At 40.4% G+C, this 22,573-nt stretch overlaps 2 protein-coding genes and 1 long non-coding RNA gene across 5 annotated transcripts in view; 1 reads left to right on the top strand and 2 right to left on the bottom strand.

Moving 5' to 3' along the window:
- LOC139940500 (mitochondrial proton/calcium exchanger protein-like) overlaps positions 1-22,573 on the top strand; it is a 41,306-nt gene that overhangs the window by 14,502 nt on the left and 4,231 nt on the right. The window contains exons 10-14 of one of the 2 annotated variants that reach the window (XM_071936786.1): positions 16,692-16,781; positions 18,050-18,076; positions 20,016-20,153; positions 20,621-20,886; positions 21,694-21,835. In XM_071936786.1, coding sequence (XP_071792887.1) covers positions 16,692-16,781; positions 18,050-18,076; positions 20,016-20,153; positions 20,621-20,886; positions 21,694-21,835 — 663 coding nt within the window. The remainder of the gene's footprint in view (positions 1-16,691; positions 16,782-18,049; positions 18,077-20,015; positions 20,154-20,620; positions 20,887-21,693; positions 21,836-22,573) is intronic. The other variant, XM_071936787.1, reaches the window with a different exon arrangement.
- LOC139940501 (uncharacterized) lies at positions 6,303-9,414 on the bottom strand. 2 transcript variants are annotated; one of them, XM_071936788.1, is made up of 4 exons: positions 8,695-9,414; positions 7,461-7,575; positions 7,042-7,119; positions 6,303-6,611 (listed from the first exon to the last, which is right to left on the bottom strand). In XM_071936788.1, the coding sequence occupies exons 1-4, from the start codon at positions 9,265-9,267 to the stop codon at positions 6,364-6,366; spliced, it is 1,014 nt and encodes a 337-aa protein (XP_071792889.1). In that variant the 5' UTR covers positions 9,268-9,414; the 3' UTR covers positions 6,303-6,363. The 2 variants fall into 2 exon arrangements, with proteins under 2 accessions (XP_071792889.1, XP_071792890.1); XM_071936789.1 differs by lacking the exon at positions 8,695-9,414 and having other exon boundaries at positions 7,461-8,058.
- LOC139940502 (uncharacterized) lies at positions 10,163-11,630 on the bottom strand. Its single transcript, XR_011786458.1, has 3 exons — positions 11,524-11,630; positions 10,797-10,878; positions 10,163-10,236 (listed from the first exon to the last, which is right to left on the bottom strand). It is a non-coding gene; the product is annotated as an uncharacterized lncRNA (long non-coding RNA).

The following is a 22,573-nucleotide window of genomic DNA, read 5'->3' as shown; positions in this document are numbered from 1 at the left end:
GCAATTAAATTAAACCCTCAAGGGATTGATGTTTTCTAATGAAGATGGACAATGGCAAAATCTGATATTCGGTAGGACACAATATCAGATGTTTTTTTTAGGGCGGGGGGGGGGGGGGGGGGACACACAATATTCTGTAAAGATTGTTTTTCGGGGATGATGCATCACTGGCCTTTTTCAATATTAAATAATAACAGGCATTTATAGAGCACTCTCGTACTATACACCATGTACACTACCACAGCGTTAAGAGCACCGGATTTAAGCACTGGTGTTTGATCAGCAGGGTTTGGGTTCGGATCCTGGTCGTGACACTTGCTACATAAAATTGGAGAGGTAGTGCTTTCTGCTCTACCGGACAGGCTTCGAATTGATGATACCCAAGCCTACATTCGTATGGACTGTGAAAGGGGTAACCCTGTTTCAGCCCTAGGAGTAGGCAGGTACATGTAGGTGGCAACGGCCTCTGGAAAAAATAATTGTTGCCCACACCTTGAAGTGGCCTTCAGGCCTTGTGTGTCAGGCGACTTGCATAAAAAATTTAAAAATAAAATAAAAAATACAGCAAGCGTTTAGTAAAGGCACTAATAATGCTAAAGAAATGGATGGTCCTTAGCAATTTATCAATGAACAGGAATATTTTGAGATGTTTCTTGAAAACTTCAAGTGACTCAACTGAACAGATTTGATGAGGGAGATGGTTCCAAAGACATGGGTCATGTGTGTAAAATGCATGATCCCCAGCAGCAGAGTGCACTTTTGGGACTGTCAAGTTAGTAATTTGAATATTATTAGTCGCGGACAAGGACAACAAATCTAGAAAATAACTGGATCTTGGTTACAATTATAATAACATGCCACTAGAGGATCAGCGTTGTGAGCGGCATTTTTATTATTTTTATATGTTTGAAAAAAAATCCATTCGGGATACATTTTTTTATACTTGATATTTTTTATTAATTTGTTACTTTAATCAATTTGTCTGTTTATAAAATTTGTTGTGTTTTTGTGTGTACTTTTTGAACCAAGGCCATTTTTGATCTCCCCAGTAACATTGTGCTGACGTCCACCACACAATATATAGCTTTGACACTTTGCGCTCACAGTTCAGTTAATTGTTCAACAGCCTATCACATCTTTGCATTAAAGGAACATGTTGCCTTGGATCGGTCGAGTTGGTCTTTGAAAAGCGTTTGTAACCGTTTTTTATAAAATGCATATGGGTAGAAAGATGTTGTAAAAGTAGAATACAATGATCCACACAAACATGCCTCAAAATTGCGTGGTTTTCCTTTTACCTCGTCGACTAACACGTCGGCCATTTATGGGGGTCAACATTTTAACTCCCATAAATGGCCGACCATGTTAGTTCGCACAGAAGAAGGAAAACCACGCAATTTCGAGGCAAACTTGTGTGGATCATTGTATTCTACTTTTAAAACATCTTTCCAACCATATGCATTTTATAAAAAACGGTTACAAACGCTTTTGTTTTGACCAACTCGTCCGATCCAAGGCAACAGGTTCCTTTAAGCAAACACAAAAGTAGAAGGTTACCAATCAAAACAAAAACATACCATTTGTATTACTTGTGAAAGCTTAAATGTCTCCTTCAAAATTTACGAAGCAATATTGTTTTTATTAATTTGGACTAAGCTTGGGCGATATCGATTTATTTTATTCACGATATATCGCAGACAATATATCGTGATATTCGATATGATCGTGATTAATTAAATTTGACATCATTAGTCTTCAAACTCCCAGTGAAAGTTGTAGAAGAGATATTCGTAGCATAAGAGAGGTGTTCTAATGACCTATTCTTCTGGTTTTACTCCAAACCTATGGGGTGCAAGATGTCTCAGCTAGGAATTACATCGCGATACTGCGATACTTAATCGACAGTGATATATTATCGCGATATATCGCGATATATCAATATTTCGATTATAACCAAATCCATCCGATATCGAAATCGTTTCCAATCTAGTATCGCAATATTCGATAATATCGTGATATCGCCCAAGCTTAATTTGGACTAATGATCAAGTTTCGTGAAATTTTTATACTAAAGAAAAGCCATTTTTATCAATCTTGTAAAGATTCAGGTCTCCATATGACATTTTATGGTTCTGCAGGATTGTGTCCAAGTGAGCCAATAATTCTATACTGCAGCACTCACTTAAACAGTGTGTTGTACATCCTCCTGACTGGTTCCTTCGTTTATGTTTTCCACACGGTTGCCAATAATGGTGTCCACACGGTTGTCATTAATGGTGTCCACACGGTTGTCATTAATGGTGTCCACACGGTTGTCATTAATGGTATCCATACGATTGTCATTAATGGTGTCCACACGGTTGTCATTAATGGTGTCCACACGGTTGTCATTAATGGTGTCCACACGGTTGTCATTAATGGTGTCCACATGGTTGTCATTAATGGTATCCATACGATTGTCATTAATGGTGTCCACACGGTTGTCATTAATGGTGTCCACACGGTTGTCATTAATGGTGTCCACACGACTGTCATTAATGGTGTCCACACGGTTGTCATTAATGGTGTCCACACGGTTGTCATTGCGCTGACGTCCACCACACAACATCACTTTGACTTGTTTCTGAAAGCGCTCATAAGTAAAGCAGTAGATGATTGGATTGACGCAAAGATTCAACACCACGATGGCATCGACAGTTGGATTGACAAAGTTATCGATCAATCCAATCTTGTACAGTGTATAGTGGATGCTTACAGGTGTCCAACAGATCACGAAGAAGATTGCCACCAGAAGTAAAGTTTTGATGACATTAATGTTGGCTCTTGTCAGGATGTTCCTTGCATCTTGGTTGTTGTTACCAACCCTCGCTTTAGAACGCTTACGGAGTTCCAAAATTATTTTGGTGTATGAAAAAATGATGACGCCCAGTGGGATTAAGATGACCATGGTGTAGCCTATGAAGAAACTCACAATCTGGACAATACTGCTTGGCCAGATGATTTTACAAACTCCATTGATGTTGTGTGTGGTGGGGAGCGCGTAAGAACGCGAAATCCAACCACATATCCAAGCTGCAACCATAATCATCTTGACGAGACGGTTTGAGAAACTGTTACGATGTCTGACTGGTTGACACATTGCAAAGTATCGCTCTACTGATATTGCTACGAGGTTGTAGGTAGAGACAGTGAAGATACTATACTGGGGCCACGTTGAAAACCAGAGTGTACAGTACAGCGAGCCTAAGGTGTTATCCGGTACTTGACTAGTTGGTGGTATGATCAGTAAAAGGCGTAGCAAGAACACAAAAGAGCCCAGCAAATCCACAACAGATTGATGGATGATGAGCGTATTGGTTGTGGAGTTAAAGACGCTTCGATAGCGCAGCATGACCAGACAGACAAATGCATTGCAGATCAGTCCGAGTGCACCAATAACTGAGCTCATATAGAATGTAGCAGAGTTAGAAATAACCATTGGCTGTGATGTTTGAGTAGAAACCTCCATCTTTATTTTGAATGTCCGACTACGAACCAATCTTTGCAGAGTCTTTTCTCTTCTGATGTCCACTTTTCCTCTGTCAATTATGTAGTGCCTTCTTAGTTCAGTGATGCACAGATCAGATTAAAATGTCTTCGCGCAGACCATTCTCTTATGTTGCCCACTTTTCCTCTGTCAGACATAAAAGGAATACCTGAACTGCTTGATCAAGTTTGCGTTGCCATGGCTTTTTGCAAGCCATAGTAACCAGCTACAGCTCCCATTATGCCTAAAACGTTCTAATTGCATTTAAACCCTCGAGGGATTGATGTTTTCTAATGAAGATGGACAATGCCAAATCTGGTTTTCGGTAGGACACAATATCAGTTGTTGTTTTTAGGGGGGGGGGGGGGGGGGGGAACAGGGACATTAATCTAGAGCATGACTGGATTTTGGTTACAATTGTAATTAGATTCCACTAAAGGTATAACACAATAACAGGCATTTATAAGAGTGATGTGCATATACACAGGGTAATACAAATAAAAGTAATTATAATAATGATAGTGATAGTGATAGTGATAGTGATAGTGATAGTGATAGTGATAGTGATAGTGATAGTGATAGTGATAGTGATAGTGATAGTGATAGTGATAGTGATAGTGATAGTGATAGTGATAGTGATAGTGATAGTGATAGTGATAGTGATAGTGATAGTGATAGTGATAGTGATAGTGATAGTGATAGTGATAGTGATAGTGATAGTGATAGTGATAGTGATAGTGATAGTGATAGTGATAGTGATAGTGATAGTGATAGTGATAGTGATAGTGATAGTGATAGTGATAGTGATAGTGATAGTGATAGTGATAGTGATAGTGATAGTGATAGTGATAGTGATAGTGATAGTGATAGTGATAGTGATAGTGATAGTGATAGTGATAGTGATAGTGATAGTGATAGTGATAGTGATAGTGATAGTGATAGTGATAACTAGATTTATAGAATGCTTAATACACCATACACAGGGTACCGCAACACTGCACAAGAAACAGTACAGTAAATGCGCTCACATAAAAAAAAAAACATTTTCAACGACCTATCACATCCCTGCATTAAGCAATTTACATAACATTAATACTGGTCAATGCTTTTTCAGTGCTGTGATAATTAAATTAATTACCAGTGTTACACCCCCCCCCCCAAATTGTAAGCTTGTTCCCCCTCCCCCAGCCTTTTAATTGCACACTTTTGCGCTCACAAGATGTCACGCTTTGCGCTCACTGTTCAGGGTTATTTTCATAGAGCCTATTTTCCCCTACAAATCTTTTTTTAAAGAAATGTGTTTCAGTTTTGAAAATATTGGATGGTTCCAAGAATTTTATGCCAGATAATTACACAAAATAAATAGTAATAGATGATAATGTCCAATTGATATCTTTGGAAATCTCTTGCATTTCATCAAAATCAAGAGATATTCTGGAAAGAATCTGTGTTCACCAATAACCAGAATTCATTAAGTGGCCTTCTCTTTTGGTGTCCACTTTTCCTCTGTCAAATTTCTACCGTCTTTCTCAATTAATGGTGCACAGATGAGACTCAAAAGAACTACGTACATTAATTGCTTGAATCTGATTTTCGGTAGGACACAATATCAGATGATTTTTTTTAGGGCGGGGGGGGGGGGGGGGATACACAATATTCTGTAAAGATTGTTTTTCCGGGATGATGCATTACTGGCCTTTTTCAATATTAAATAATTACAGGCATTTATAGAGCACTCTCGTACTATACACCATGTACACTACCACAGCGTTAAGAGCACCGGATTTAAGCACTGGTGTTTGATCAGCAGGGTGTGGGTTCAGATCCCGGTCGTGACACTTGCTACATAAAATTGGGGAGGTAGTGCTTTCTGCTCTACCGGCCAGGCTTTGAATTGATGATATCCAAGCCTACATTCGTATGGACTGTGAAAGGGGTAACCCTGTTTCAGCCCTAGGAGTAGGCAGGTAGGTGGCAACGGCCTCTGGAAAAAATAATTGTAGCCCACACCTTGAAGTAAACTTGGGCGGTTCCAGAAATTTGGGGCTCGGTTCCAGTTCCAAAAAAAAGCTCGGTTCTGAGACATACCCGGTTCCACTCTATATAAAACATAAGCCGCCCGTCCCGAGCTCACACACACCCAATTGAGCCGATCTATTTTAACTGAAAATAACCAAGTTAATAAGACATCGGTCCGGAGCTCACACACACACACACACACACACACACACACAATTGGAGCCGATCTATTTTTAACAAAAAATTAATACCAGAATACCCACCAAGTCAATCAGACATCGTGCCACCGAGCACCTATTCTGCATTTATACAAGTCTTTGATTTGGCCGGCAGCAGTACGTCCGTGATGCAGTTCGTCCGTAGTGCAGTATGTCCGTAGTGCAGTACGTCCGTAGTGCAGTACGTCCGTAGTGCAGTACGTCCGTAGTGCAGCACGTCCGTAGTGCAGCACGTCCGTAGTGCAGTATGTCCGTAGTGCATGCAGTGTGCCGTCTCTGTACATAGAAGTGTACTTGCCTGTACACCAATACATGTGTACACTGCAGATTGAGGACATACTTTTCATACTATCCAATGGAGGACATTGCCAAAAGTCAAATGGTACCTATCGATGTGAGGACATAACACATGAATCCTTGTTTTTGCGGTTCACTAATGTCAATGTGTATACTGGCCTTCTAGGAAATGTTGTTGGGGTGGTACATGTATTTTCTTGTTCTTGGGGGGGGGGGGGTCAGGCCAAAGGTCTAGACTAATAATTTGGCTGTGCCTACAGAGTCACTCTAGGTTATGACTGTACTTTGGTGGTGCATGAGACCTTAAATTTGTTGAAGTGTCATCGTGTTTCTACAAAAGTCCTTAATGTTTCTCCAAGTTCTGGTCTGCAATGCCACAGGACAGGACGATTCAATGTCACGTTTCCCTGGAATCTTCTTCAGCAAAAAGAATCTCTGCAAGCCCTCGGTGACGTCTTTCTTTTCCTGGGCAGTCCAGGGGCGTCGCTTGAATTGTCGACGCTTGACTTGTCGATCTTTTGGAGCTGGATCCGTTTGGGTTGGTGGCCTTCCTACAACACACAGGAAAGAAGAGGTAAATTAGTCAACATGATCAAATGGGGCGTATACATGTACATAACCTAAATATGTTCATGTTACCGATGTGACATTTACTCCTCGATTAAATCAATACGCAACTGAGCACAAAATAATGCGATAAAGGTACCTGCAGAAAATGCCTGACAAGAAGCAGCCATCTTGTTTCATGCTACCGTACAAAATGAGTTGCCGAGATGGGCTAATCACTCGGCTGTGCCTACAGAGTGACTTTAGGTTATGACTGTACTTTGGTGGTGCATGACACCTTAAATTTGTTGAAAGCAAACGGAGTCTGGCATCTTATCGCATTTGGGTCTAGGGGGGTCGGTCAACAGGGAATAGGACCAGCATATGCAAGAGACCTACAAGAGATATAGGCAGTCACAAATATTACAAACTTACTGTCATCAACACTGTCCTCCAAAGCTGGGTCACACGAGTCACCTGAATCACTGCTGTCGTCATCGCTGCTGAAGCCTTCTGCAATAAAAAGAAATAAAACTTCTACAGTTAGCTTTGATTGCTTTCTGGCACACAAATAAAAATGTGGGCCAATCCGTTGGGTTGGGTATGTGGGGTTTGGGGTGTACAGTGAATGATGTTCAAAATGGGGGGGGGGGGTTAGGTGATGACGGCCACAGGCCGAGTTATCATGCCCCAAAAACAAAGAGCAATTGCACACACCTAAACATGTTGGCCAATCCATTGGGGGGGGGATGGGGGGGGGGAGGTTGTACAGTGAATGAATGTTATGGGGGGGGGGGGGAGTTACCACAGTTTGAATTAATTTGGAAAGACAAGTTAAAAACGGGTTTGTTTACCTCCAGTAACATGCAACTCCTCCAAAGATTTGCCATGTTGCGAAACCAAGTTGCCTCTCTCCAAGCTGAGGAAAAGTCTAGACAGTTTGGTAACCCTCTGGACAGTGTCTGGCAACCGGTAGTACTCACGATGGACCCGCAAATCATGACCCATGAAGTCTGCAAGTGTTTCAAGCTGATGTTCATTCAAGGCCAGAATTTGTGAAACAGTCGCTACATGTTTACGAAGCTTTGTAGACCGCATGCTATCAGCATTCTCAAGGCCCGCCTGATTTGCATATGCTCGTAGACAGTCGCTTCCTCGTAAATGACCTGAGCCTCCGTAACAACTTCGTGCGAATAAGAATATATTGTCTTGTGCCACTCCAGCTGCATTTCTATTTGCGACCAGAGCCTTCAACCACGCCATCACATCAGTACCAAGAAGCACAGGAACAGTTCTGCCCCTCTTACCAACTATTTCAATGACTTTGAACATTTTACAGAGGTGCCGTTCAAGATCAGTCATCACGCAATCACCATTCACAATGGCTGCACTACTTCGCTTCTGAAAATCTTCAAGTTTCATTTTGGATACTTCCCCCTGTCGTCTGCGGTTAAAGATAATGAGATGGCACTGTGTGACTTCATTCAATTTCTTCCAAGCTGGTGTTATTTCATGGCCCTTAGCAGAGTGTAGGAGCTGCACTTCCCGGTTGCCAGTTTCATGAAGGAACGATGAGATTTTCACCACATCTGCATTTGTGGGGAGATCAGCAGGTTTGTTGCGCTTTCCTTGGTACAGTGTTCTGTGGGCGTGCGTTGACACAAGTTCTGGCCACTTTATTTCACATAACTGCCTAAACTGTTCGGCCTGTTCCGCTTTTTGCCTAAGATTAAACTCTAAAGCACTTGCTTGAAGTATGAGTGCACATCTCTTGATGGAATGTCCAATCTTGAGTGCTAGAGATGGAACGTGATACATCTGTTTTCCTTCACTGAAGCCGGCGACATCATGAACAGCCTTGACGATATCATTCAGATGGCGGGGATGCACGAATACTTCCAGTGATGCATTTGGTTGGTGGGTGTTTTGTCTCAGTTGTATAACAAGACGACCAAGTTCTCGTAGTTTGTTCCGAATGTAGCCATGTTGGGTAACATCGTGGCCAAGTCTAAGGTATTCACGTTTGGCAACTTCCAGAATCAAAGAATCATTCTTGACAATCAGACCAACATTGTCTCTCCTCATAGAACTAAGAACCTTGTTCAACTGGAAAGATACACCAGCAGGGGGTGGTTTTAACAAATCACTCTTGTTAGCTACTCGCCCCCTAACACGACCTCTCCTACTGCTACCATCAGTCTGTGCAGGGAGCGCAGGCTTAAGTGGGCACTGATGACGCCAAAGATCAAGACGCACGTAATAGCCATAACAATGTATGCATGGTCCATATGCGTGTGGAGATGCCTCATGATTTGGTCTGTATACTATAATAAGGACACCCTTTCCCTCTCTAAGGACTTGGCAATTGTGTCTGTGATTACCAATATTGCGGATGTATAACAGAAGTTTCTTGCGGGCACTAACGTCGGTCTCCGATGCTATCTCTACAACTTCCCTCTCCTCTTTGTGACGCGACTGAAGATGACGGGGTAACTTGGCCTGAGGCTCATCACAGTAAAAGCAATAGTGTTTTTTGTCCCATTTCCTTTGTCTACCGACATTATCGGTCTGCATGACTGTTACGGCACACTTCTCACTCGAATCATTTGTTTCACATCCTACAGCTTCATTGCTTTGGTGAAGCTCGGCAGTTTCTAACATAGCTTGTGGGTCATCGTCATCGCAGGCACTGGTGTTGGGGTTGACACAACTTGAAGGATCAGACTGAAAAATAGCTTGTGGGTCATCGTCATCCCAGGAACTGGTGTTGGGGTTGACAGACCTTGAAGGATCAGGCTGAAAAATAGCTTGTGGGTCATCGTCATCCCTGCAATTGGTGTTGGGGTTGTCACACCTTGAAGTATCAGACTGAAAACCTGATGTTTGATGGGCCAGCTAGCAAGGAAAAGATAAATGACATAATTAACACCACTGAGATATGATTAGGATTGTGACACAAATTAAATATATACGGTTGAGTGGATCAGCGTGCCCTTAAACTGATAGGCAAATAATACATAAGCACTAAGCTAGTCAGAACTTAAAGGAACACGTTGCCTTGGATCGGTCGAGTTGGTCTATGAACAGCGTTTGAAACCGTTTCTTATGAAATGCATATGGTTAGAAAGATGTTTTACAAGTAGAATATAAGGATCCACACAAGTATCACTCCAAATTGCACGGTTTTCATATTACGTCGCGAACGAACACGGTCGGCCATTTATGGGAGTCCAAGTTTTGACTCCCATAAATGGCCGACCGTGTTTGTCGACGAGGTAAAACGAATACCACGCAATTTTGAGCCATATTTGTGTTGATCATTGTACTCAATGTGGCACGGATTGGTTATTATCCAGCTTTTACTATAAAGCGAGCCGCTTGCCGTAAACAGCAAGTGTTTTTGCACTCTGTTACATTTAGAGAGGACATTTGTTTGCCTCAACACGTCAACCTTGGAAAAACGTCTCAATTGTACAGAACATAATATATTATGAAGACACATAGCATGTTATTCAATTCATATCGATGGAATTAATACATGACATCATCATTTACTCACCTGGTGCTCAAATAAGGAGCGTGTGATGCCATCATCAGTGTAACGCACACAGTACTTGATTAGTGACTTCCCTGAAAAATGAAAGGCAAACGTTTGATTAATTTTCATTTCATTTGGGGAGGTGGGGGGGGGATGGGGGGAAACATACAACTTTGTGCCATCTTTAAAACGTGCTCTTCACGTAATGTGGATCACAATAAGGGTGTGGAACTGTCATTTCGTGTGTCCACAGTACAAAAGTAATGAGACTTGTTTAAAGCCATTATACACTTTCGGTAAACAGTATTGTCCAAGTCCCACACTTCGTGTATCACAACGTATATCTAAAATAACAATCCTGTGGAAATTTAGGCTCAATCGGACATCGGAGTCGGGAGAAAATAACGGGAAAACCCACTCCTGTTTTCGCGCGTTTCGCCGTGTCATGACATGTGTTTATAACAAATCCGTAATTCTCGTTAACGAGAATTTATATAGTTTTACCGTTGTCTCAAAAAGTTAAGCATTTCATGGACTCATATTTCAAGAGAAGTCTTTTACCATTACCTTCTGTAAACCCTGTAAATTATTTGTAAATCTGTGAACTGTTCCTTTTGTTTATGTACCGAAAGGGTGCAATGGCTTTAAATACCTTTGGTTATGGAGGTGATTACAGCTGGATACCATGACGAGTTTGGAGGCCACAGTGCCATGACGCTGTCCCCTTCTTCATACTAGAAAGAAGACATAAAAATGATGTCACATATACGTTATTCATCGAACAAAAGTCGATCGGTTTAGTGGAACATGTCATAAGGGTCGCACTAAATACCGACAACTCACGACCCCTCACGACAACAATGTTTCAGTGCACTTTCACAGAACATTTTAACATAAGTCAAACATTCAATATATGCACAAGAGTCATATGCACCCAAATCACTTTAAAACTGTGGAAACAATTGTATTTGTAACTGTAGAAAAGGTGTTTGTGACCCCGAATTTAGTAACGAACGGCAATATCCGCCATGTTGTCTTTCAACGCACTTGGACGATTCTATGATACCGCAGGGGTGATACAATATGCAACATGAGTGTTTACTCTTGTGAAAAATGTCTTTCATGAAGTTTAAAACTATATTATGTTTTAGTTTCCCCTTTTAACTACGAATTCCAGAGTGGCGGCTTAGTTACTAACAAGAAAGAAACAATCATAAACATAAATTGGTCATGTCCTAAATCATTTAACTATGTGTTTGTTGACAAGTGTAAGGAATCGTTAACTGGTCAAACGACTGTATATAGTATAGTGATGTAGTCAGTACAGTAAGGATTTATTTAGGCCTACATGGAAATTTATTTACACTCAGATCACTCACCATTTCTTGTCTTCTCTCGAGAGCTGCCATGGGTCGAATGGTTGACTCTAGGGTCCTGGTGGATGCAATGCACTCAATGTTTATGATGCGTCCCCATGACAGCTGCAACCGGCCACGCTACCCGACTCAAATCGAATAAGGTAACCGTCATGCATAAATGAGTTCAGATTTAGAAATGGCCGCCTCTACTACCTACAAGAAGGAAACTTCATATCAACAGAGGGCGATGTAACCATCCAAGAGTGCTAACCCACCGCTCCGGCAACAGAATTGTGTTAACTCACACATACTCCTCTCGTAAATGACGTAAACCGAGGATTAGTCCCAAAAGCTTAGATATCTCAGTGGCGTCCAAACTGGCTATAATGCTGCATTTATCACAATTTTTCAAAGCGAGGACGTCCTCGCTGTGCTCGATTCGCGAGTGTGTATTCACACCGAAGAGCTCGGTTTGCAGCGATGACAAGTACATGCATACAGTACTGTGTGTTTTGTGCATGAGACAAGCTTTTATGAATATGGATATATCGGCAGCCAATCACAACGTGCTGTTTGGTTGGACTTTGGACTCTGTATAGCTCAGCATATGCCTACGCATCTGTGCACTGTGTGTTGTGTAATAATGCAGCCACATGTGATAGTTGATGCTCATGTCGGCTTGAAGCCTTTGCACAGTGTATCTGCGGTCACCGTTTTCAACATCAAGCCTCAATTTCTGGAGCCGGTTCATCCCAGGATCGGCTCCACAGAGTCTTTTATAATTGGGACTCGAGAAAAGCGGGTACCCGGTTCCACAGAAGAGTGGAACCGCCGGTCCGGTTTTCAATTTGGAACCGGGTAGAACCGGGTAACCGAAGGAACCGCCCAAGCTTACCTTGAAGTGGCCTTCAGGCCTTGTGTGTCAGGCGACTTGCATAAAAAATTAAAAAATAAAATAAAAAATACAGCAAGCGTTTGGTAAAGGCACTAATAATGCTAAAGAAATGGATGGTCCTTAGCAGTTTATCAATGAACAGGAATATTTTGAGATGTTTCTTGAAAACTTCAAGTGACTCAACTGAACACATTTGATGAGGGAGATGGTTCCAAAGACATGGGCCATGTGTGTAAAATGCACGATCCCCAGTAGTTGAATGCACTTTTGGGACTGTCAAGTTAGTCATTTGAATATTATTAGTCGTGGACAAGGACAACAAATCTAGAGAATAACTGGATCTTGGTTACAATTATAAGAACATGCCACTAGAGGATCTGCGATGTGAGCGGCTTTTGTATTATTTTTATATATTTGAAAAAAAATCCATTCGGGATACATCTTTTTATACTTGATATTTTTTATTAATTTGTTACTTTTTTTATACTTGATATTTTTTATTAATTTGTTACTTTAATCAATCTGTCTGTTTATAAAATTTGTTGTGTTTTTGTGTGTACTTTTTGAACCAAGGCCATTTTTGATCTCCCCAGTAACATTGTGCTGACGTCCACCACACAATATAGCTTTGACACTTTGCGCTCACAGTTCAGTTAATTGTTCAACAGCCTATCACATCTTTGCATTAAAGGAACACGTTGCCTTGGATCGGTCGAGTTGGTCTTTGAAAAGCGTTTGTAACCGTTTTTTATAAAATGCATATGGGTAGAAAGATGTTGTAAAAGTAGAATACAATGATCCACACAAACATGCCTCAAAATTGCGTGGTTTTCCTTTTACCTCGTCGACTAACACGTTGGCCATTTATGGGGGTCGACATTTTAACTCCCATAAATGGCCGACCATGTTAGTTTGCACAGATGAAGGAAAACCACGCAATTTCGAGGCAAACTTGTGTGGATCATTGTATTCTACTTTTAAAACATCTTTCCAACCATATGCATTTTATAAAAAACGGTTACAAACGCTTTTGTTTTGACCAACTCGTCCGATCCAAGGCAACAGGTTCCTTTAAGCAAACACAAAAGTAGAAGGTTACCAATCAAAACAAAAACATACCATTTGTATTAATTGTGAAAGCTTAAATGTCTCCTTCAAAATTTACGAAGCAATATTGTTTTTATTAATTTGGACTAAGCTTGGGCGATATCGATTTATTTTATTCATGATATATCGCAGACAATATATCGTGATATTCGATATAATCGTGATTAATTAAATTTGACATCATTAGTCTTCAAACTCCCAGTGAAAGTTGTAGAAGAGATATTCGTAGCATAAGAGAGGTGTTCTAATGACCTATTCTTCTGGTTTTACTCCAAACCTATGGGGTGCAAGATGTCTCAGCTAGGAATTACATCGCGATACTGCGATACTTAATCGACAGTGATATATTATCGCGATATATCGCGATATATCAATATTTCGATATCGAAATCGTTTCCAATCTAGTATCGTGATATTCGATAATATCGTGATATCGCCCAAGCTTAATTTGGACTAGTGATCAAGTTTCATGAAATTTTTATACTAAAGAAAAGCCATTTTTATCAATCTTGTAAAGATTCAGGTCTCCATATGACATTTTATGGTTCTGCAGGATTGTGTCCAAGTGAGCCAATAATTCTATAGACGATGTGACCAATGTTTATATTTAATACGCCCTCTGTTGAAAAAACACTGTATTCGTCATGTTTCGCCAGGCAAAAAGACGCTTAGTCATGGTAAGATTTGCATACACTTTCTAGCTGGCTGCCAAAACACAAAGGTTTTGCCCGGCGGTATGTGCGCGAATCATGTTATGGATTTCGTGTGACGTCAGAGGTCACATCGTCTATACTGCAGCACTCACTTGAACAGTGTGTTGTACATCCTCCTGACTGGTTCCTTCGTTTATGTTTTCCACACGGTTGCCAATAATGGTGTCCACACGATTGTCATGAATGGTGTCAACACAGTTGTCATTCATGGTGTCCACAGGTTTGTCATTAATGGTGTCCACACGGTTGTCATTAATGGTATCCATACGGTTGTCATTAATGGTGTCCACACGGTTGTCATTGCACTGACGTCCACCACACAACATCACTTTGACTTGTTTCTGAAAGCGCTCATAAGTGAAGCAGTAGATGAATGGATTGACGCAAAGATTCAACACCACGATGGCATCGAAAGTTTGATTGACAAAATTATCGATCAATCCAAGATTGTATATTGTATAAATGATGCTTTTAGGTGTCCAACAGATCACGAAGAAGATTGCCACCAGAAGTAAAGTTTTGATGACATTAATGTTGGCTCTTGTCAGGATGTTCCTTGCATCTTGGTTGTTGTTACCAACCCTCGCTTTAGAACGCTTACGGAGTTCCAAAATTATTTTGGTGTATGAAAAAATGATGACGCCCAGTGGGATGAAGATGACAATGCTGTAGACTATAAAGAAACCCACAACAACCTGGACAATACGGCTTGGCCAGATGATTTTACAAACTCCATTGATGTTGTGTGTGGTGGGGAGCGCGTAAGAATGCGAAAGCCAGCCACATATCCAAGCTGCAACCATAATCATCTTGACGAGACGGTTTGAGAAACTGTTACGATGTCTGACTGGTTGACATGTCGCAAAGTATCGCTCTACGGATATTGCTACAAGGTTGTAAGTAGAGACAGTGAGTATACTATACTGGGGCCACGTTGAAAACCAGAGTGCACAGTACAGCGAGCCTAAGGTGTTATCCGGTACTTGACTAGTTGGTGGTATGATCAGTAAAAGGCGTAGCAAGAACACAAAAGAGCCCAGAAAATCCACAACAGATTGATGGATGATGAGCGTATTGGTTGTGGAGTTGAAGATGCTTCGATATCGCAGCATGACCAGGCAGACAAATGCGTTGCTGATCAGTCCGAGTGCACCAATAATTGAGCTCATATAGAATGTAGCAGAGTTAGAAATATCCAGTGGCTGTGATGTTTGAGTAGAAACCTCCATCTTTATTTTGAATGTCTGACTACGAACCAATCTTTGCAGAGTCTTTTCTCTTCTGATGTCCACTTTTCCTCTGTCAATTATGTAGTGTCTTCTTAGTTCAGTGATGCACGGATCAGATTAAAATGTCTTCGCGCAGACCATTCTCTTATGTTGCCCACTTTTCCTCTGTCAAATATCATAATCTATCTGCTTCATTTAATGGTTCACATATCACACTCACAGGTCTTTTCAGAGACCCTGCTCTTTTGATGTCCACTTTTCCTCTGTCAAATATCTATCTTCTTCATTTACATTTTTTAACAGTGCACATACCACACTCACAGGTCTTTTCACAGACCCTGCTCTTTTGATGTCCACTTTTCCTCTGTCAAATATTGTCCTTCTTTTTCTTTTAATGGTTCGCAGATCAGACATAAAAGGAATACCTGAACTGCTTGATCAAATTTGCGTTGCCATGGCTTTTTGCAAGCCATAGTAACCAGCTACAGCTCCCATTATGCCTAAAACGTTCTAATTGCAATTAAACCCTCAAGGGATTGATGTTTTCTAATGAAGATGGACAATGCCAAATCTGGTTTTCGGTAGGATACAATATCAGTTGTTGTTTTTAGGGGGGGGGGGGGAATAGGGACATTAATCTAGAGCATGACTGGATGTTGGTTACAATTGAAATTAGATTCCACTAAAGGTATAACAATAACAGGCATTTATAAGAGTGATGTGCATATACACAGGGTAATGCAAATAAAAGTAATTATAATAATGATAATAATAATAATAATGGAAATTTATATAGCGCCTATCCAATTGAACATGCTCCTGGGCGCTGAACTATAAAAAATAATGATAAAAATAACTAGATTTATAGAATGCTTAATACACCATACACAGGGTACCGCAACACTGCACAAGAAACAGTACAGTAAATGAATATTTATAAAGTAATGTATAAAACAAAAATATGCATTTTTCTGATAATTTTCACTTATTTTTCTTGGAAAATTATGAGAAAAATGGATCTTAGGTCTTGTGTTCCTTTGCCCTGCTTTCCAGTTGATTGATTGCCTCCATGTTGCTCATAAAGATTGCCTTTCATGTCATGGCCTTGATAGAGAGAAAATTTAATTGCGTTTATAAAAATGAGCGACTTAAAATCGAGGGTTGTGATTTTTCAACTTCAGAGGAGCCATTTTTAGCAGTGCACTTTTAGATTTTCCTCTTTTTTGTTTTTTTTGTTTCGCCCAGGTTGCCGAAGCTATGGCTGCTGAAGAGATGGTTGATAACGCAGAAGTCCAGCAGCAGCATGTGATCATTGTCCTGAAAGAACCGCTGAGGGTAAGAGATAATGTTCCTCTTATTTAATCATTTCATCTCAGCAAAGCGAGATATTGAAAAGCTTTTTATGAAGTTACCTCTGAAAAAGTTGACTTATAAATTGTCTTGACTGGGGTGCTTGGCCAGATTTAAAAGCATCTGTTCTTGGTAACAGATTCGAGGCAGTTCTTAAAGGCAGTGGACACTATTGGTACGTAGGTACTCAAAATAATTATTAGCATGAAACCTTTCTTGGTGACGAGTATTGGGGAGAGGTTGATGGTATAAAACATTGTGAGAAACGGCTCCCTCTGAAGTGCCATAGTTTTCGAGAAAGAAGTCATTTTCAACGAATTTGATTTCGAGACCTCGGATTTAGAACTTGAGGTTTCGATATCAACCATCTAAACGCACACAACTTCAAGTGACTAGGGTGTTTTCTTCTTTCATTATTATCTCGCAACTTTGATGACCGATTGAGCTCAAACTTTCACAGGTTAGTTTTTTATGCATATGTTGAGATACACCAACTGTGACGGCTAGTCTTTGACAACTACCAATAGTGTCCACTGCCTTTAAAGACACTGGCACTATTTGCAATTGTCAAAGACCAGTTTTCTCACTTGTTGTATCTCAGCATTTATGCATAAAATACCAAACCTGTGAAAATTTGAGCTTGATTGATCGTCGTACTTGTGAGATAACTATGAAAGAAAAAAACACCCTTGTCACACGAAGTTGTGTGCTTTCAGATGCTTGAGACCTCAAATTCTAAATCTGAGGTCTCAAAATCAAATTTGTGGAAAATTTGTTCTTTCTCGAAGACTACGTCACTGCAGAGGGAGCCGTTTCTCACAATGTTTTATACTACCAACCTCTCCCCATTACTTGTTACAAAGTGAGGTTTTATGCTGATAATTATTTTGAGTAATTACCGATAGTGTCCACTGCCTTTAACATGTTTAAGGCCGAGTCACACTGCAGCGATAACAAAAACGATAACAATCACACTGCATGGAGAACGCATTCTATTGGTTGAATTCCTCCCTGCACCATACGCCCACGCTTATTCAACCAATCGAGGACATGCATTGTAACGTTATTGTTTTCGTTCTCGCTATTTAGCCTCCCAAATTCGTATTATTATCACTACTACAACTACAGTATGTTTTCATTTTTCTAACTACAATCCGATGAGAATAAAACTTGAAAGATTTACTCCTCCACTTAGAAATCGCTGGATTGTCTTCGTCTTAAAACTGTTTGGCTATTTTTGTTAAATTCCTTAGACTGAAATAGCAACAGAAGCTCCAGAGGTATGTAGTCCCATGGGCAAGCTTCTTTTGTGCATTTGCTTAGCATCATTGCAGCAGACGCTTAGCTTGTTTTTGTTTATTTTGCTGCTGCTTGCCCTTTCGAAAGAAAATCCACCAATTTGCTTGAATTGCTTTATGTGTACAGCTATCTTGGCTGCTTTAATTGCTGTGTTTATTTTGCTTGCCAAATAAGTGTTGAAGTTAGTTGAGACTTTGCAGGGAAGCATTTCCTGACTTGAGTCCTGCGAATACGAACGCGAATGCGATACAAATTTTGACGTCACAAATTCGCAAGAATAATTCGCAACAATTAAAATGTGCCAAACTACTGCGAAGCGTATGCTGCCAAACAGGGTTGTGACGTCAACATTTGTATCGCATTTGCATTCGCAGCAAGTTTTAATCGTGCTTTAGTTGTTGTTTTCTCCGCTGAACCTTTTTTGTTAGTCCCTAGTTTGCTAGCTCCTTTTTGTTTTAGAGTTGACACCACAGTTTACCTTTTAGTGTTTTGTTAAAATGTTGTTTGTCTGAGGTCCATGTCACCTGAGCAATTTACAGGTAACCAGTTTCAGGCAATCTCTAAGAAGAAAAGGCATTCATTTTTGAATGTTCACATATTTTTCTTGGGATTGTACATGTTGTAAGATATTGTTTTGAAATGCCTCCAAGTTGCCAGTAATAATTGCTTTCTATGTGACAGTTTCCTTTTCTTAAAAGCACTGTTCAGAAAATTATCATTTCTTTCCCCAAAACATATTTTGGCTTGACTGCCCATTTCTCAATTTGTCAACAGTTGTTTTTGTGTGTTGTGTTTGTTTTTTAATAGAATATCATTTTTTTTTTAAATTTAATTGACCTATTTAATACCCCCCCCCCCATTTCTCGAAAAAGCAAAGAAAAAAAAAAAATCAAATTTAAAACCTTTAATTATTGTGAATTACCCTTATATATTTTTTGGTTATGTATAGTGGTTTACTTGCTTAGGAATACTGATTGGCTTTGAAATCATGTTCTTCATTCGAACTTAAAAAGATAACCAAAATTTTTAGAGCCTTTTACTATGAATCCCGAGTGTGAAACTTAACCAGTAGTGACACTTAATCATTGCTTCGCCCTACAGATAGGACGTAAAGCCGTTGGTTTCGTATGTTGCTTTACGCACGTGAAAGAACCCAGTGCACTTATTGAAAAGAGAAGGGGTTCACCCCGTTGTTCCTGAGCTGACCTGAGCTACGTACATGTAATAATAATATAATATATCAAAGTCTTATAAAGCGCACGTATCCACCAAACAAGGTGCTCAAGGCGCTGAGTATATACAAACTTTCAGAAAGATAGGTTATTGCAGTGATGGATTCCGAGACCCAATTATTTAGCACCTTATAAGGCTTTACAAGGTGCTACGGCGCATTAAGCAGCCACAACTAGGAACACCGGGGCGAACCCCTTCTCTTTTCGATAAGTGCACTGGCGTTACATGCGTTACACAACACATGGGACCAACGGCTTTACGACCCATCCGAAGGACGAAGCAATGGTTAAGTGTCTTGCTCAAGGACACAGTGTCAGGGCTGGGGATGTGAACCCACCCTCTGCTGATCAGAAACACCAGAGTTTGAATTCGGTGTTCTTAACCGCTCGGCCACGACACTACATGTGTCCAGGCTTGTGTTTAGAAAGCATTCAGATAAACTACTGCCCCTCCCCCATCCTGGCATTAGCCTGGTACCAAAGTGACGATGATGCTTGATTCTGTTACCGGTAGTATCTGTCATTCTCTTGATCCTGTTTTAAAACAATTCTGTATAATGGCGCACTTAACGGTTGTTTTCCTTGCACCATAATTACAGTTTTATCTTATTTTGACTGCTTGTGTCTATGTTGTTTTTGTGTGTTTCTTGTTTTCAATTGTGATGTTTTTTTGTTTGTCCTTCTTCAGGTTGATGATGCGCTGACCAAGAAGGATCTTCAGGATATTGGAGACATCATCAAGGAGATTGCAGAAGAGAAGGAGAGCATGCTGCCAGAGAAAGGAGATCTGCAGGAACTCAGACAAGATGTGGAGGAATACAAAGAGGTCAGAAATCTTGGTTTTTATATAGACGAAAACAAAATAGTGTGATTGGGTGTGATCCCTGGCTACGCGACAGTTAACGGTTGTATGGCTTCTGGCTGGCACCCAGAACAAAGATGTTGATAAAAATAGGGAGTCCGCCACCATAGGGGCTAGATAGCTCAGTTGGTAGAGCGCTGGCACGTTAGTCCGGAGGTTGTTTGTTCGAGTCCCATTCAGTCAAATTACCTTTGTTGAACCCAAAAAATAAAACAAATAGAAAAACATTTACATAAACAAATACATGATCTGCATTGGCTGAGGTTGTTTGTTTGAGTCCCATTCAGTCAATTTTTTCTTTGTTCAGCCCCCCCCCCCCCAAAAAAATAATAGAAGAACAAATACATCACCTGTCCTTTCAGTGATTATAACACTTTGTGTTGGACAACGCATCATATAATATTGAGTATTGTTTTTTGTTTGTGTTCCAGGATCTTGAGGACCTCAAGAAAGAAGTGGAGGTTGCTGAAGACGTCCACGAGCTCATTGAGTCCAAGTCTTCGGCCCGTCTCGGAAAACGAGTCACCCGTATGGTGGGCCGCCTGGAGAAGATCGTGTTTGAGCTGGAGGAGGAGAAGAAATCATTGGTCCAGGAGAAGGAAGATCTTAAGGATGACTTGGCCGTCAGGAAAGAGGAGGAGATGGAGATGAACACGGAGGTGGAGCAGAAGATGGAGAGCCAGATTGATGGCAAGAAGTAAGACTTTTATTTTTTTTAAAGGGTTCTCTTTTTCCTGAAGTTCCTGGTGTCATAGCTATTAATATCATTTTTTTTTTTTTGATCTCCCTTTGTCTTCCAAATTTGTTGAGAATATGACCTGAGAATCAATGGAATAAATACATACAGTAGAAAATGTTGTGTCAACACCCCAACTTTTACCATTTTTAGTGATATGGGGAGACAGTAAGTTGTCTGAAATGTCCGAAATAGTGACATATTTTTTTGTTTGTTCAGTGTCTCAAGTAAAAGTTACTAGATTGCTTGATTGAAGGAAAATAGAATGTTTATTAAATCAAAATATTTACCATCGCTTGGCCTGTCCGAGTGGTCAATTGTACTGGACTCATCAAGCTTTGGTGTCCTTGATCAGCAGAATGTGAGTTCATTCAAGTCCTGGTCTTGACACATATGTCCTTACTGCTTCATCTTTCAGATGGGATGTGAAGCAGTAGGTCCTGTGTGTGGTGTAATTCACAGAAAAAGAACTGGGTACACCTATCCTTAAAAGAGGGTTTGCCTCCAGGTTTTCTGGTATGGTTGGTGGCAGATTGTTCACTTCACCATTGCATGTTGCTAATGTACATGTACATGTATGTAAATAAACGGGTTTTACATTTCCAACATGGCTCCTCATACCTTGTAGAAAAAAACTGAGCTCTTTGAGATGCCCCTAAGTGTAATAAAGTGCTACTATTAGAAGTGCAAATTTACAGTAAATCTTTAGAACTTTGTCCTTCAATTTTTAAGGTACGTTTATGTTGTTGTGTCGTTCCTTAATTTCAGGAAGAGCATACTGAGGGTGGAAGAGCTGGTGGAAGCCATCCAGAAGCTGGGCAAGGTATCAGATGAGGATAAACTTCATCGCATCGTTCAGGTTCTTGATGAAGATCAAGATGGTGTGATCAACATCCACGATGCTATCAAGGTAAGAAGTGTTGAAGAAAAAAGTTTAAACATTTAGCTACCTGCTCTATGGGCAAGAAACAATTTGTTTTGCCTTATTTTCAGCACTTGATTTTATGTACTGTTAACCTGACTGTCGTATTGCAAGCAGCCGTGACACTTGTGTCCTTATTAAGCAAGACACTTAACCATTGCTTCGTCCTTCAGATGGCACTTAAAGCCGTTGGTCCCATGTGTTGTGTAACACAAGTAAAAGAACCCAGTGCACTTATCGAAAAAGAGAAGGGTTTCGCTTTGGTGTTCCTGGTTGTGGCTGCTGAATGCGCCCATAGCACCCTGTAAAATCCATTACATGGTGCAAACAAAGATTACATGTAGGTCTCATAATTTTAAAAACTTCGTCCCATCACTCACCTTGCGTAAAAATACTTGGCGCTTTACATATATCCTTTAGATCCTTTGGAAAAGGCACCTTTTTTGTATCTCATTTTTCAAGACCATAGTAGGCCTACATGTAGATTATATAGAATTGTCAAACAGTAGGAGGGTTGACTGTGTACTGTGGAGATGCATTCACTACATGATATCATATAGCAGGCCGGCATAGTTTATCTTTTTTCAAAATCACAGTAGATGTTAAAACACCCCTTACAAAAATTCTGTCTTTTCTTTCTTTCGTCACATGATATGGCGGCCGTGTAAAAGTCGTGTGCCATGCAGTCGTTTAGTAGTTGTCTGTCCCAGCATGCCCAGGGTTAAT

The sequence above is a fragment of the Asterias amurensis genome, chromosome 8, assembly GCF_032118995.1.
Source record: "Asterias amurensis chromosome 8, ASM3211899v1".
In the NCBI taxonomy this organism is placed as follows: domain Eukaryota; kingdom Metazoa; phylum Echinodermata; class Asteroidea; order Forcipulatida; family Asteriidae; genus Asterias; species Asterias amurensis.
The sequence above is the reverse complement of the archived record's forward strand: the minus strand, read 5'-3'. Positions and strand labels throughout refer to the sequence as shown.